The following is a 17,177-nucleotide window of genomic DNA, read 5'->3' as shown; positions in this document are numbered from 1 at the left end:
TATACTGTAACTGCAAAATGAGAATCAGTGAGAATTAAAGTGTTTTATTTCTTTGTAAAAAATTTATCAAGAAAACTTTGAATAGTGCTGGCCTTCTAACTTTATAAAACCCAGAATACAAAGCAAGTATCTTTTCTAATTGTTAGCAAATTGCCATATTCCTTTCTAACTTTGTATCAATATCCAACTTTTTATTGCACTTTTGATGTTGTGAAATATTACCCAGGGTTCTTGTACTGTGAAGGTTTGTTTTTTTTCCAATTTCAGTATCTCTCAGTCATCTCCATCCTTTTGTCAAACTTTCCTCATTTATGGTGATAAGCTGGTCTTCACTAATTTCCCTTGATTGCACATCTAAAGTCTCTCAAATGACAGCAATGTTAAACCCCAAAGTTAGCTATTTTTGTTAAAACTTTATTCATATTTGATTTGAATTTTTTTTCCAGTACTCACTTTTCATTGCCAGTTGCACTTGACTTTGTCAAATTTCCTGTTCTGATTAGCCAGTTTTGTAAAACGTCACTTGCATTTATTATGGGAGGTAGGGAGGCAAGACAACTAACTGCATGCTTTTCTGTGTATGAAATGAATACTGAATAAAAGGTACTAAACGACCAATCACCAACAGACTTTGAAAGAATTGTTGTGATTGGTCACTGATCAAGAGTTGCATCTGTTGTTTATACAGTGATTTGTGGACTAAGAGCTAGCAGGAAAGTCTGTACTTTATGCAATTACTCATATTGAATAAATTGTGGTAACTTTAAACCTGAACAATATTGTGGAGGGACTGATGTTATTTAACTAAAAACTGAAATCTGAGTACATCAGGACAATGCAGGACTATAGTATAGAAAAGGAATTAAGAGTATGAATGGCACTTTGACTTTTGGCAGTCTTGATTCCTTAATCACTACCAAGTACATTGCCATTTGGAGAAGGGAAAGATAAACCACTCCAGTATTCTTACCTGGAGAGTCCAATGGACAGAGGAACCTAGTTGGCTACAGTCCATGGGGTTGCAAAAGAGTCGGACAAGACTGAGCGACTAACATACACACATTAGCATTAACGTGCTAGCCAATTTATCTTTCCATCTTCCTAAGAATGTTGCATTGTTTAAAATGCAAAAATCTTAATTGATACAAGAATTGCCTTAAAAAATAGTTGAAATACGCCCAAAATATTTTAGGATATATTCTGTGATAATTTATCCTGATAAAATGAACATTTTCTAAACCTGTGTGGGAAAATATTTGGAAATACCAACAATTACACTTATTTTAAACATTTTCATTTCTGTTTAACTATACCAATCATCATTTGGATAACACTTGTATTACCTTGGCAATGAAATAGTCCCAGATACTGAGCTCAGGTGGAATGAACTTCTCTTTAACAATCAGTGTCTCCTGGCTTACTGGTGGTGAGGAAGAGGTCACTGAGGCAGATTCTCTGCAAGACATTTTTGATGGCCTAAAACGTTTGTTCTGTTTCTCTCCTTCTTCCACTAGTGAAGAAACTAATAAGAACAAGACAAAGTATTACTAAAATAAGCACAATTTTCATTGCACTGATTTCATCTATTTTTACATAAGACCTAAGGTTAACTACAAATAAGTACATACACAAAACTAAGATTACTATGATAGTAAGGTAAGTGGAGGAAGTGAGAAAAAAATCATCTTGTATAGCCATCTTTGTTTTTATCTCATCTTGTCCCTTACTCTTTGAATGTTCATTTATTTATTGTATATGTAAATTGTATATGGAATAGGATGTAATATCTTCCTATAAATGAATCCATAATTTAGCTAAGACCATGACAGAAAAGTATCTACATCTTTTTTTTTTTTTTAAAGAATTTCATGGGTGGGGGCAGGGAAAACAGTATCATGAGATGTCAATATTAATTAAAGATAACAATTCTAAGATTCTTCAGTAATCACTTGGCCTTTTATCCCCTAAAAAACTACTACTAATTTTTCATTGAAAATATTAAAAAGGTCAAACACACCACTACTTACTAAACTGATTCAGACTTTTAGAAATGGTTAGAGATAGAATTTTCTAGTCAATGGAATACAAAGAAGAGGAAGAAAATGCAGTTTTTATTGTTTTAACTTCTAAACACTTTAGAGTCAATATTCCCTTATTATTTTACCTTAGAATATTAAGGGCATAAGCAAAGAAAAACAAGTTATACAAATCTTTAATCAAGACTAAGTCACAAGATGCAAATCACCAGTAGAAAATCAAGGATCTCCTGGACACAGGCATGGCCTAATAGATAAGTAAACAACTCCAAGTTAAGGCAAACCAATATTCTTCTTCAATGCTTCCAGCAAGAAGTTACTCACCTTCCAAGGAATACAAGTATTTGTGCTGTAATACAATTTTGCTTTATTGCTTGAAGCTACTCAGCTTGCATAAATAGCATGCTCATGCATTATATAAAGTTACAGCCAAGCTGACTCTAACAGAATAACTTAGTCATTTCAGAAAAAAATAAAATAAAATGCATAAAATTAGTATACTAAGAGACTGCTAAAAAGTGTTATGATTATTACATAATCTTTCAAACGACTTTAAAAAGAACCATCATATCAATGTGTAATTTTTTCTCTGATCTTATAAACAATTGATAATCAACAATCATGTTTCTAATATATCAGTTGCATACATTTATATACATTCTAAAACTTAAACAATGGTTTTACCAAATTCTCACTGAGCAAAAAATTTAGAATCTAAAGGTATTTTTTATCTGTCAAAAATTAATGCTGTGTTCCAAGATAAATGTCATTTGACTCCAATATTACTATTCTGCTTATTTTGTTTTTAGATTATAAGAAGGCATATGATGTGAATATAGATGTTTAGGGAAAAATACTACGAGGCTAAATTCATAGTTTTACCAAGTTTGCTATGTGATAAAAATAAGTAGAGTTTTTAAAACAAAACAAAGTTTTGTTTTGTTTTCAGTTTTTTAAAAGGGAGAAAAACATTTCAAAGTATAGTGTGTGAACCCAGACACATGACATGAAAATGAAATTAACCACATTATGGGGAAATGTTTAAAATTACAGATTTCAATTTCAGAAGGAAAAAACTTCTTATCAAACACTTCTGATGAACAAGGAGAGCAGGGGGGAAATGGCAAACAGGTTCACAGTACTGGATGATATATTATGGAAAATGCTACAAGTAAAAAGACTTAGTGATTATCTCCTAGGAAACAAGAAATGACTTGAAGCTTGTCATCAGAGTAGATGCACCCACTTTTCCCTCAAACTGCAGCAAGACCCAAGACAATTTTATGGCTTAAATCATGTTGGGTTCAGGTAGTCATGAAGCTCAGGGGCACTACAATAGAGACTATATATACTGCTGCTGGGTGCATCACCATTGTTTCTGAAAAAAGCTAATAATAAAATATCAAGCCATATGAATGCCACTACGTGGATACAAACTGCACTGTTCCATTACTAACGTAGTAAATGGCTACTCTAATAGTAATAAAAGAAAAATAAGCATTAGGGAGAAATGAAAAGGAATTTGGATATAGAGAGACTTTGTGAATTCTAAGGGGCATGAAGAAGCTAGAAAGTGGGTTAACAAAACTAAGTTATGCATGGGAATTAATGACAATTCTTTCATCTGCAAGTATTATGAAACACAACAAAAATTCTTAAAATATTTTGCTTTGCTTTATAAATGCAATAAAAAGCAAAAGTATGGATTTCTAACTGTTAACAAAAAAAAAAAAGTAATTTTTCAAAAACTGCTACTGTTCAACTATCTACTTTAAAAGTTTACCATAATAACAAAATAACTCCATGAACATACACCCAGACTAGTTTTAATTAATTAGAAAAAAGTAAATCCCATATTAACATATGTGGAAATCACAAAGTAAATTGTTTGATTAAAAAATGCTGATTTATGTACGTTAACATTTTTGTTAAGATTCTGAACTGCCAAGCTAGTCTAGTAAAAATCATCTATCATTTTCTCACATTACAAAGCTTAAGTCATATTTAAATTTTATGTCATTAACAGTACATTAACTATATAATAGACTTGTAGAGAGAAAAATAATTTAGTTCATAAGACCATTTTTGTAAAGTATTCTAAAATCAGAATTTATACCAGAACAAGGAAAACAGTGACTTTTAAAAACTTCACAGTACCAAGTGTATGAAAAAACTTCTTAAAAGATTTTCAAGGGTTATAAGGAAAGTGTTTCATCTTCAATATACAATACATTGATACTGAATAGTTGAACAGGTTGTCAGGAAAATGAAATGTTCTAGACTTATCCGTTTTCATTTTGCTATACTTAAAACTAAAAAATAAATATATATATTATTTTTCGCTGAATTCAGATCAACTTTTCTAACACATCTTTTTATTCCCTTGGTCAACAATGTATACTGAATATTATCTAACACAATTACACTCCTGGGACATCATGATTACATTTAATAGTAACTCAAACACGCAAGGCTACTTACTTACAACTGAAAATTTATCAAGCTGCTGTGCTGCTTTAGTTGGTATGCTTTCAGAATAACATAATAAAGCCTTCAAAAACTGAGATTTCAGAACTTTGCCTTACACTGAAAGTCACCGCTGCTTGTCCCTTTGCCAATTTTCTGTTCTCAGATTTTGTCTCTCCAACTGTCAGTTTATCTGCCTCACAGGACTGCTACTTCTAATTACTACTATGGCCTTTGCTATTTACTATCTTCACTTCTTCCCTTTTTTCTGTTTTTCTATTTTTTTCTACCAGCTCCTTTACAAACTAAATCAGCTTTAGAAACAGCATGCCTTGGCTTCATCATTAAATGAGTGTACTCTTTTTCTTCTGGTTAGCAAACTGATGAATCACATCATGCATGTTTTCTGTAAATGCTCTTTCAGTTACATCCATGACAGATCGTATTCAGAATAGTTTCTGGGTTCTTTATCAACCATGAGTATCACAAAATTTATATGTGGCTATACCCAGCCTCACCACTGAGTAAACCATATGTTTTAAGTATCCTGTATTATTTGGATACCATGTCCCAATCTAAGAGGTTAAATATATAGATGCAGATAATTTTTTCACTTTGATTACTTAGGATTTGATAAGTGGTGAGATAAGAGTTTATTATATGGTATTTGCAACTATAAACAGCTAAATCTGAGTGGTTAAACGAAGAACGACCTGGACTTCGAGTAAAGCTGTTTATGTATCTGTGCCCAGAAATGTTCTAGAAATGTTAAAATTGAGACTTGCTGACTGGCTAGTAAGAATGTTATTTTTAATTTTTCAAAAGTGTGTGGACATTCTATTTCAAGAATTTATCCCCTTTATAACATTTTACATTAACAAAATCACAGTTTTCACTTTCAGTAAGCCTATAAACTGTACTCCCTCTTAGATTCTGAAAGTTCTTTAAATGAATTCAAATATCTGAAGTCAAGTATATATTCCAATGTGAATTTCATGTTAGTCTTTTCTATAAAGCACTGGAAATTACTCTTTAAAAATTTCAAAGGAGATGTTATAGAAATTAAAATATCATTTAAAATTTGAAAGCCAAGATTACCATATATGGGCTAATAAATCACAAAAAGAAAACAAAGGCAGAAAACATCATGAAGATTTTTTTCAGGTCAAAAAGCTTGTTTCAATCTTTAAACAAATATATATAGTTTTAACACCAGAAAGTTTAGAAAAGATAATAGAATTGCTTAAAATATTTACTTTACATGGTATTATGAACACTTAGAAATCCAAAATCTCTAATGGCCAGAATCATGATACGCAAACATAAAGCAGCCTTATTTGAAATGTTTTTCCAGTCACTTCAAGCCATAGTCTGATTTACCACGATTAGCACTGACATTTCTTTATTTCTACCCATTTAAAAATACATTAAAGTCTAAGGAATAGAAAACATCAAAGTGAAGAACTAAAGCAGAATTAAAAGAAGTAGGGATGGTTTTCTAAAATGCTAATCATTGTTTTAAATCAAAAATATGACTTGATTAATGGAAAATTTTCAATTTTCTAAGTGCCAAACAAAATAAAATCAGCCCACTGTATCCCAACCCTTCCAAAACAACACAAAGCAAGCTGAACTGTAAAAGCCTATTTCTAAAGCTAATATCTTGCCTGCAAGACTGGGAGGGCTATAAGAACTGATGGCTGAAAGAGCTTTGGAAAAGCCCACACACTCCATGGAGAATACCACTACCTGGTGGGGGCTAGGCATAGCAAAGTACCTTCCTGCCAAAGAAAGAAGAGAGAGTCTGTATTTGGGATAGAACAAAAACCAGTGTTACAGTATTTTTCAAAACAGACGAAAATTTCAATAGTAAAAGATTTTAAATTACATTAGATAGCTCTAATCACTGGTGTACCAGTATCTTAAAGTTTAATAATTACACCAGAAACTTCATACTGTATGTTTTCCATAAAACTATTTATTCACGCTCTAAGAAAATGGTCTATAACATAACTTTCTGTGAATAAATTAACATGTAATTACATTTAACAAAGTTATCATTCAGATGAATAAAGTGGTAGCCTTCAAAAATAAAATAAAACAGATTAAAAACTAACCAGGTAAAGCTTTTGAGTGTGCTTGTTCTTTGCTGGGAACACGCGCACCTCCACCAAATACAGCAGACCACATTTTTTCATTTAGAGGGTGGGCCACAATCCGAAATAGTTCATTACTAGAATGTGTTGCCAAGCCATGAATGAAAAGACTAAGATACACTGCTGTGAGAATCTCACAAAGCAAGATCGTAAGTCCTGACTGGGCTTCCTCCCCAGAAGAATTCAAAAGTTGAACTAGAGAAGTTATTCCTAGGAGAAAGAACAAATATAGTTACCATTAGCTACCACTGACAATAAATTTAATAAATAAAAAATTAACTACAGTTCCTAATTTTTGAAAAAATGTTATAGCATCAGGATAAAAATATTTTCTTCCACAGTTTCATAGACCACTAGAGGTTACTGCAGTTAATGCATAAGTGTTGAGCTATCTGTTCAATTTATATAGACACTGGAAATAACATAACAATGTTTTTCTATTACAACAAAAGCAAAAGTATAAAAAAATGATATGACAAAACATTTGTATTTGTTATTTTAGTATTATTATAAAGGAAAAACTAATGTTATATAACTGGATAATTTATAGTAAATGATGAATAATGAATTGGAATCAATTCTAACAATACTTAACAATGATTATCACACAGCAAAACCAAACCAAACCTACTTTTTCCTCAGCTGATTAAGTTCAATAAAGCTAAGAAAAAACTTGTGTGTATATATATGTATACATATAACTTTTTATACCTGGCCATTGAGCTGGTGATGTATTGGGAGTTATGGCTTCATCTAAGCTTCCTGTTTTCAAGGAATGTCGATGGGGAAGCAGTACTGTCTGATACACCATCCCAGTAAACTGATTTGTTTGAAATGAACTGAGAGGAAAAAAAAATTTAAATAATAACTATCTATAGTGACCTCCAATTGCAATAAAACAATAATAACAACAAAGAATGACCTAAAATGAATTTCACATTTATTTCTATGTTTGAGATCTAACATTTAGAGTAACTTAAATACAAACTTTTGTGTATTAGTTATACTGCTTTATATCTTAAGTACTATACTGTATATTCTAGTACTATAATAAAACAAAGTGTCCTTTAAATTTTCTAAATTAAAATAGATATGATAGCTTTTAAATATATTTACTGAAAGTCATAAAATACATACAAATGAGAAAACTATTATTGACCACAAATAGGAAGCTTATATATCACAAAGGTATATAATTTATATATATCAATAACAAAGTTGAAAACAAAGTCAGTTTAGGTTCAATTTGATATTTAATGGCTAGTGTACCCAACGTCAGGGTAGGCTATATCAGGTATATGCACCAGATAGCAGGAGTCTAATGAAAAACATGGAAGAAGGACTTCCCTGGTGGTCCAGTGGTTTATCTGCCTGCTAGTGCCAGGGACATGGGTTCAATCCTTGGCCTGGGATGATCCCACATGCCACGGGACACCTAAGCCCGAGGGCCCTAGAGCCCCAAGAGAACCTATTGCAGTGAGCAGCCCACCCCCCACGACAATAGCCCCCGCTCGCCATGAGTAGAGAAAGCCCACATGAAGCCATGAAGATGCAGAGCAGCCAAAAATAAATTAATAAAATTAAAAAAAAAAAAGAAAAACATGGAAGAATGAATTAGTGTCTGGAAACTGAAGCTAGGATTTCTTCTGAAATGAAGCAAAAATAAAATAAATAAATAGATCATTTAAAAGGAAAACTAAAAGAAAAAGAAGGGATCTACAAGTTCCAATATCTGTCTCATAAAAGGAAAGAGAAGAGAGAAGATAAAATACTTGAAGAAATAGAATAAGAGAATTGCAAAGAAAAAAAGATATAACCCCACAGTGTCAAACATGTTTCAAAAGCCTAGAAAAATTACAGTGAAACCTTAGGACATAAAGAAGAAAATCATAAACATCAAGGACAGTGTAAAATTTTTCTCAGTTCCCAGCCAGTCACTCCCTCCTCTGTGCTCCCTGAGCATTTTACTGTCTATCATCTTAGAGGATGTATCATTTAAGCATGATGTCGTATTACACACCACTTATCAGTTTATATGTCTGTGTCTAACTGGCGTGACCTTAAAGGAGGAGTCCTTGTTCCAGTGATATCACAATGTCTAGCATTAGGCAGTGATCAATAAAAGGCAGTTAAATAAGCTAATTGTGAAGAGTTTAACTTGAGATGCATTTGCCATAAAGACAAATGCTAAAATTGCAAAGATGATAAAAAATGACTCAACATTTCCCATATGCTTTTTGCTTTAGCTAAAGTGGACTGCTGTGTACGTGTTCCTAAAGCAAGAGCACACAAGTTCTCAAACCCCAGCAGTCACTACAAACACTCTTAAATTTCACAAGAAGATGCTTACCTGTAATTGTGACCACCACAAAGGCACTGATAGATACAAGCAGAAAGTGAGGCTGCTAAAGTATGCATTACATACACCTGGGGGAAAAAAACACAAAATTAACTTACAACTTTTAAAAACTGAACCTTTTTCAAGGCCTAATATAATCAGCATTTTAAAAAAAGATGAAAAACTATTTTGCCCTAATAAACTATTTCCTTTTTTTCCTTAATACTCATTTCTGTCTGGAGACATCACGCTACAAATACACACACAGACACAAATAAAACCTGAGGCCTCTGGCAGAAATTATAAAATACACAACTGCTACCTAATTTCTATTTTAAGGGCAAACAAGAACAGATGTTAGCTATTCGGCAGAGCAGTGAGCCATGCATGCGTTAAAAGCAAGCCCTCCAAGACTCAACCTGTTCCCTCCTCAACCAAAACGTAAAGCCCTGCCTGATAATGACAGTTCATTTATGAACTATTCAAGTTACTACAGAAAACAATTTGAAGAGAGTGAAATTTTTGAGAAAGAAAAAGGTATGAAAGACAGCAACTGAAGGAAAATGCTTGTATAAAGAAAGACAGCGCTCTAAACATGGCATGACATAAGAAGTAACAGAAGTAGATCTGAGGATGAAGGAGAAGCTTAATCTAGGTAAGAAATACACTAGAGTATTCAGAAAACCAGGTTCCTGATCTAATTATGAAGTATGATACTCTCTTTTGCAGATTAAAATCTAACTGCTATTTTTCCTTCAATTATCAATAGACATGTGACATGAATTAAAGTCAAGGACAGCATCATATAAACAAAGACAGCAAAGACCAAATATGGGAGACTGCAAAAATGATAATATTTTCTAACTTCTCTAACCAAAAGGCAGAGTCTATCTCTCCACTTAATGAGTTTGGGCTTACTTTGTGACTTGGTTTATGCAAGAGGACACAGCAAAAGTGATGTGTTATTTCTTAACCTAGTTCTCTAAAAGCCTTGCAAATTCTACTCTGGCTCTTTAAATCCCTGAAACCACTATATGAAATAACCCAGGTGAAATGGTTAACTTTATGTGTCCATCTGACTGGGCCAAGGGGTGCTTAGACATTAGGTCAAATGTTATTCTAGGTTTGTCTGTTAGGGTGATTTTGGATGAGATTAACATTTGAATTGGTAGGCTATGAATGGTCCTTACCCAATCAATTGAAGTACCGGAATAGAACAAAAAGGCTGAGTATGAGGGAACTTCTGCTTGGCTGCACTGAGCTGGGACACTGGTGGTCTTCTCCTACTTTCAGACAAGAACTGAAACAATGGCTCTTCTTGCATCTTGGGCTTGCTGGCATTTGGACTGGAACTTATCCCGTCAGTTACCCTGGCTCTCAGGCCTTTGGCTCAGACTGGAACTACATGATCTGTTCTCCTGGGTCTCCAGCATGCCCACAGAAGATCTTGAGACTTCTCACCCTCCATAATGAAGTGAGTAAATTGCTTAAAATAAGCCTCTTTCTATAAAACACACACTCACACCCCCTTTCGATTCTATTTCTTTAGAGAACACAGCCTAATACTCTAAGTATGCCTACTGGCAGCTGAGATACATCTCAGAGTCTCTGGTCATCCTAACATCTCCTGACAGTCTTGCAGATGGCCCACCAACCACCAGAAAGTAAATAAGGCCATCTTAGGTCATCCAGAATCCAGCCAACCTGCTTGCTGACCAAAGACAAATGAGGTATCCAGCTATCAATCCAGCTAGCCCAAACTAGAAGAACTGATGAGCCAACCCATAGAATCATGAGCAAAATAAATCACAGATATTTTTAGCTATTAATACTAATGTTTCAGGGTGGTTTTTAAGCAGCAGAAGGTGATACATCAGGGATATGTTTATTATTAAGGTTAAAGATGGAATGAAATTTGCTTAAAATTAGCATAATCTGAAGAAAATTAAATTCCTAATTCTATAATATGCGATGTGGGCATTTATTCTACTGGGCAGTACAAGAAATAAAGTGGCAAAATTAATTTATAAGGGTTAGGTTATCCAGGAGGGTAAAACTGTAAGAGAGGCTACCATTAAACAAGAAGAAAATGGAAACAGAATGATATCACAGCTTGTGAGGTAGGAGAGAATCAGATGACAGACTATGAGAAAAAAAAAAAAAGAGATACTTACATACTAGTTCTTTAATACAATATTGTTTCCGTCTCTAAAAAACAATCAGTGTTTTTTTTTTTTGGCTAACTGTACACTAAAGAGTTACTCATAAAAGCACACATACATACAATTATTCTTACCTAAATGAAATGGTTAAATAAGATAAAATAAATGTTAAAAAATGAAGTACCCTTTGGGTAAATAATACAGGTAAAATAAGCCTGACCTACAGTCAAGTTTTCTTTGATCAAAATCAATACAAACTCGGCTACGTAACAATCACTAAGCATAGGATGATGTTTAAAATCATTTATAAAAAGCCTTAACACTTACCTCTTAGCTTTATGATAGTATATAGGTTAATTAAACATTTGAAACCAAACATACTTACTTCATTGCTCTGGATATCAGGATGGGGTGGCGAATCAAAGTTAATTATGGCATGTAGAATATCATGCGTTAGATTACTAAGGTGCAACAGTGGATTGGCAACAACTGTTTTGGCACTGGCTGTACGAGCAAAGAGGAGAGGTACTGAGGTCTGCTCTGAAAGAGGGCTAGGAAATATTGGTTCTGCTGTTTCCTTAAAAACAAACGGAAAAAAGGTTGATCAACCATTTACAGTTATGATCCATTACTTAAGTAAGTCAGGGGTCTCTTTGAAAAACTTCAGAACGATTAAAAATTAAAAGCAAAACAGAAACTCTTACAGAGCTAGAAGGGACCTGAGGTGGTCAACCTTCCACTGATTATAATGAATAATAATGGGACAATACTCTCTTATTATCACCTCACAAAGCCTTCATATAAGACTGTTTAATATGAACTAAGCAGACCTTAGGGTCTGACATGAAACTGTTCTTAAGCCACAATACAACTCTAGAAATTCACAATATGAAGTGCCACAGAAAAGTAGCATTCCTTAAAGTAACCATAATTAAGAAAATCAACAATTTGAATATTTAAAAACTAAAAAAAGCAATCTCAAAAACTGTTTTTCATAAAAGTACTATCTTGACTGGTTATCATTTAAGTTACATACCTGCTGAGATTCTTGTAAAAGCAAAATCAATTCCATTCTCACAGATGCAAGACCCCCACCATGGGATCCATGAAGTATGCAGTAACTAAGAAACATCCTCAAGAGAGACTGATATTTCAAAAGCCACTGTCTTTTTTCCTGAAAATTTTCTCTCAGTTGTTTCACTTTTGTTTGCTGAAGCAAATCTTCAGGATCCTCATTTAGTTCAGCTGCATCTCCATTTTCGCCAAATGCAGACTGCACTTCCTCAGGATCTGAACAATAGTCACAAGTTCTCTGAAGGGCTATCACCTCTTTTTCAAGCCAGTGGTATAGCTGATATCGCAGTTTTCCACCATCTATTTCATAGCCAGTAGATAAAGTACGAAGTTCTACTGTGAGAATCTTTAAACAGGCTCTAAATTTTAACTGAACTGCAATTACATCTTCTGATGGATTTAAAACGTCATTTTCATCTACTGCGCTGAGAGATTCTGTGTAATTAGAACTTGTTTCATCCAGTTTTTTCTCAATTTTTCCCTCTGAAGGTTTTAGTTCTTTCATTGAAAGTGGGACATCCTCATTTTCTTCATCGTTATCACTGTCCCACTTTAATTCTAAAGAGTCATCCTGAAATACAATACTTGGTTGGCTCCAGTCAAAAGAAAGAGTGGAGTTTGATTGCTTTTCTGAGGAACCCTCTGAAGAAGATCCAAAACCATTCATTAGTGACTGTGACCAATCAATTGCTGAAGACTTATCTTCCCTTGCATCCAATTTTAATGGAGAAGAAGGAGAACAGTCTTTACTAGTATCCAAAAAACTAGACATTCTACAAAAAGGTTTTGTTTTCTTGATGACTTTTGGCATCTTTGATAACACCTCCAAAGCCAGCATAGGGCAGCCAGCTTTTAAATGAGCACTGGCAGTAGTAAAAAATAATCTTCTTTCACTTAAATTAATTGTTCCTGCTAGTCCACTTTTTCCTGTTAAACTCATGTGTGTGGAAAATGCATCAGATGATCCAAAATGACGTCTCAGCAAAAGAGGATGTGTTCTTAGGTAATTGTAGAAATTAAAAACTGCAGGATTGCAGGCTGACATCATGACTTGATCTGGAAGTAAATTCATTTCATGAGCCAAGAAAAATTCTTCAGGAGTTGTGTGTGTGGCCCTTTTTCTCTATCATGATACCAGTATCTACCTGGTCTTATGAGAAAAATTTAGAAGGCCACACTAATACATAGCATTGAATAGACAAGAACACATTTGTAATGAAAGTGTTCTAACACAGTAGGAAAACAAAGGTTTGCTGATTTCACATCTCTTCAAGCAATAATGTGAGATATTTTAAAACATAGTTCTTTTCCCCCTCCTTTCCTGGATACAACTTCTCAGTCAGTCTGCTTTGCTAGATCTTCCTCACCTTCTCTGCTTTGAAATGCTGAGTGTCCAAGAGTTCAGTACTTGACTTCTTCTCTATCTACAGTCCCTGGTTGAACACCTACAGCCCCATGGCTTTAAATACTACCTATATGTGATAACCTGCACATCTCTATTTCTAGTCCCAACTCCAACCTGTGAATCTAGAACATTATATCCAAAGGCCTATATTATATTGCCACTTAAACGTAAATAATCTTGCCTCAAGGCCTTTTTATTTACTGTGCCCTTGGCCTAAAAACTGAGAAGCCTTTTCTATGTAAAGCAACACTCCCTAAGATCTGCTCCTAGCCTTCCCACTATCATTTACCCACTGCTCAAACTAAAAATCCAGGAGTTAAATTTGACTCTCAATCCCTTTAAATTCCATCTCCAATTCAGTCCTATCTAGTCAACATTAAAATTATAGTCCAAATCCAACCACTTTTCTTTCACTGTATGTCACTATTTTCTTCAAACATTTATATTCAATGTTGATAACATCTATGTTCAATACACTGATTTCATAAAAACAGAAAATCCAAAGCCCTTGGCTTTCAAAGGATTTAACTTTCTGGGAGGGCAGGAGGTGGGTAATAAACTATACGTAACTCTGTGTCCCCAACTAAACCATAAAGTCTTAGACCATTTATGTCTTCAATTTGCTTTGTATTATCCTTAGCATCCAACAGTGTGTTCTGAACCTGGGAAACTCTTAATAATTAAGATGTTAGAACTGTAGCTTACCATCATCCTTTGTGACAGGTTGCTTTATTAATGTCTCCAGAGCACTACCATAATCTTCTAAAATCCAATATGCCATACTTCGAAGGAAAGGATCATAATGCATATTTATATTCAACAAATTGAGTTCACTGACAGGAGAATCAATTCCCAAAATTTTTTTACGTAAAATAGATTTATATGTTGCAGATGTATCAAATTCAGACTCATAGAGTCTTGCTATTACAAGAGCCAACTGAATGTCATTCAGTTTCTCAAGACATACCTTCAAAAAGAAGAAATACTGTTTATAAATAAGGGTATCTTTTAAGGTAAAAGACTCAAACTGACTCATTAATAACTACATGAACATAAAGCTTCAATAATACCTGAAATTAGTGAACAGGGATAATAAGTAAAACATGCCGCTTACTTTAGCAAATCCACCTGACAACACTTATGCTAATTTAACTGGTAGTACTAAGTGGTGGTGGTGGTTTAGGTAGTACTACGTATATATTTGCAAAAAGAGTCTGATGGAAAAATACTGAATAATTCTTAATTACATCAATTTAAATGACATATTTTATCCTTGAGTTTTCACTCTTTCCCATCCACCTCAGCAGACTAATGTTTCCAAATCAAAAAGCTTTTTTGAATCATTTGTATGAAACTCTGAGCAAAAGGGCAATTTGAGATAGAAATGTTATATTTAAAATATTTATAACTTTTTATAAGGTTTACTAAGGCGTAATCAATTAAAAATTTGCTAAGGTTCATCAGCTAACACAGAGCCAAATATAGGTCCAAATATATTGAAAATGATGAGGCTTCCCCAGTAGCTTCAGCAGTAAAGAATCCGCCTGCAATGCAGGAGACTCATGTTTGATCTCTGGGTGGGGAAGATCTCCTGGAGAAGGGCATGGCAACCCATTCCAGTGTTCTTGCCTGGAGAATCCCATGGACAGAGGAGCTTGGTGGGTTTCAGTCCATACATTCACACATGACTTAAGCAACTCAGTACACACACACATGTTAAAAATGATAGGACAAATTTTTTCTTTTTTAACCTGTTCATAAATATTCTTAGGAGGCAGATCAATTCCCTATCTCAACCAACACAACCTGGTTAATTTTAATTCTGTATAAATATCATTCAAGCTAAATGACAAAATTTTAAAGTCACTATTAAGTATTACTAGTTACTTTATGCATTAAGCCTTTGTTAGTTCCATTATACTTAAGTTGAAATTAAAAAAAAAAATTTAAACCATAAAGAGCTTAAAAGGATGACAATGACATTTTTTTTTTAAAAATCACTCATACCTCAATTGCATCTCTGAGGCAACCAGCTAATAGAAAAAATGCTGCTGAATGTTCAAATCGTTGTTTTCCTAACAAAGAAAAAGCATTCTTTAAAGCTGCTTTACGCCATCTCTCATCCTCAAAATTGTGTCCAAAAAACTGTGTCATCTTGGAGTCTTTTTGGGATCTATAAAAAAAATAAAGTATGAAAATTTTGGAACATAAAGTTTCTATATCAGAACCAACTTTATGAAGTTAGCCACTTAGAAGTTAGAACTCAAAAGAAACAATTACCAGTTCATAAATTACTACACATCTGTTTCTTTTCTGAGCAAAAAGAACATTTATGGTAAACATTTACTTTTTCACATAAATTCCAGAGATTACTGAAAAAAAATTCTTTTCAATTACAAAGAAAACTGCATTAGCAGCAGTTTGAGAAATTATTTTGAAATCTATACAAAATATATAATTTATATTAAATTCTGTGCTACTGTACCATTTAATCAATTGCCTGTATGTACCCGCTACTGCCCAGCTGAGAATGACTTTGATGATAAAAATCATCACCAAGGACTCTGTCCTGAAGTAAAACTTCTAAGAGGCTAAAATCTAGTCTCTGAGACAACTGACTGATACCACGATTTTCACCAAAGGTTACTGTTCATATGGATACACCTAGACTGAATCCCAAACAAAGAGTGAACTATTTATGGCCATCACATTCACCAAGCCTAGCTGAGGACAAGTTAATGAGAAAAATTCTAAATGACCCTAGCTCAAGAATGGGGTCAGGGCCCTTAGGAAAAGAGTGGTTTGGAAGGTTAAGTCTGGGCCAAGAGCTCCTGACAGGGCAGAGGGTAGATGCATTTTCAAAACTCCACCAATTCATCTTCTTCCCCATTCTAGATAGAAGTTTCTGGTTTAGTTCTTTGTCCTACCAGAGCATCATAAGATGTTATTAAAATAAGCAAAAAGCTGTTTTTATGGACTGATAAACTGAAAAAAACCTGAATGTAACCTCACCAACATTCTTTTGCTCTGGTAGACACCTGGGCTTCTTTCACATGAAGTCTGCTAAACCCAAAAATAACTAACAATCTACATGAACCAGACTAACAAGCACAATAAATCTTTACTTCATATTCTTTATGGAAAGTTTTCCATTTTGAAGCAGTTTTTTCACCTACCTATATAATCCCCAAATCACAGCTTTCTTTTTCATTGCTAGGTAAAAAATGGCAGCATCTAAAGGATCATTCTTTTTATAAAAGGCTGCTTTGGCTACCTGTAATTACAAAGTATTGGTCAAAAAAAAAAAGTATTGGTCAAAATTTCACAGAAACAGTTTTTAAGTAAACAAATACTTTCCTTTATATATAAACTGTCATACATTCTCTACTTAAATGTCCAATAAATTTAAAAAATATGTGAATGAACACATGTATATTTATATGTAAATTTATTTATCTCATAATTACAAAAGTAATCAAGGTCACAAAGAGGTGGAAACAGGACTATGCTTTCCATGACAAGCTCTTGAGTACGGCTTTA

The 17,177-nt window shown here is 33.7% G+C and overlaps 1 protein-coding gene across 3 annotated transcripts in view; it reads right to left on the bottom strand.

Moving 5' to 3' along the window:
* The window catches only part of DMXL1 (Dmx like 1), a 124,898-nt gene that overhangs the window by 52,590 nt on the left and 55,131 nt on the right, over window positions 1-17,177 (bottom strand). For 2 of the 3 annotated variants that reach the window (XM_043465862.1, XM_043465863.1), the window contains exons 21-29: window positions 16,814-16,911; window positions 15,645-15,810; window positions 14,343-14,604; window positions 12,195-13,288; window positions 11,544-11,735; window positions 9,009-9,085; window positions 7,370-7,497; window positions 6,620-6,868; window positions 1,344-1,522 (exon numbers count right to left, since the gene is read on the bottom strand). In XM_043465862.1, coding sequence (XP_043321797.1) covers window positions 1,344-1,522; window positions 6,620-6,868; window positions 7,370-7,497; window positions 9,009-9,085; window positions 11,544-11,735; window positions 12,195-13,288; window positions 14,343-14,604; window positions 15,645-15,810; window positions 16,814-16,911 — 2,445 coding nt within the window. Of the gene's footprint in view, window positions 1-1,343; window positions 1,523-5,971; window positions 6,284-6,619; window positions 6,869-7,369; window positions 7,498-9,008; window positions 9,086-11,543; window positions 11,736-12,194; window positions 13,289-14,342; window positions 14,605-15,644; window positions 15,811-16,813; window positions 16,912-17,177 lie in introns of those variants that run through there. The other variant, XM_043465864.1, reaches the window with a different exon arrangement.

This window comes from Cervus canadensis, chromosome 4, assembly GCF_019320065.1.
Source record: "Cervus canadensis isolate Bull #8, Minnesota chromosome 4, ASM1932006v1, whole genome shotgun sequence".
Lineage (NCBI taxonomy): Eukaryota > Metazoa > Chordata > Mammalia > Artiodactyla > Cervidae > Cervus > Cervus canadensis.
This window is presented reverse-complemented; position numbering and strand designations above follow the sequence as displayed.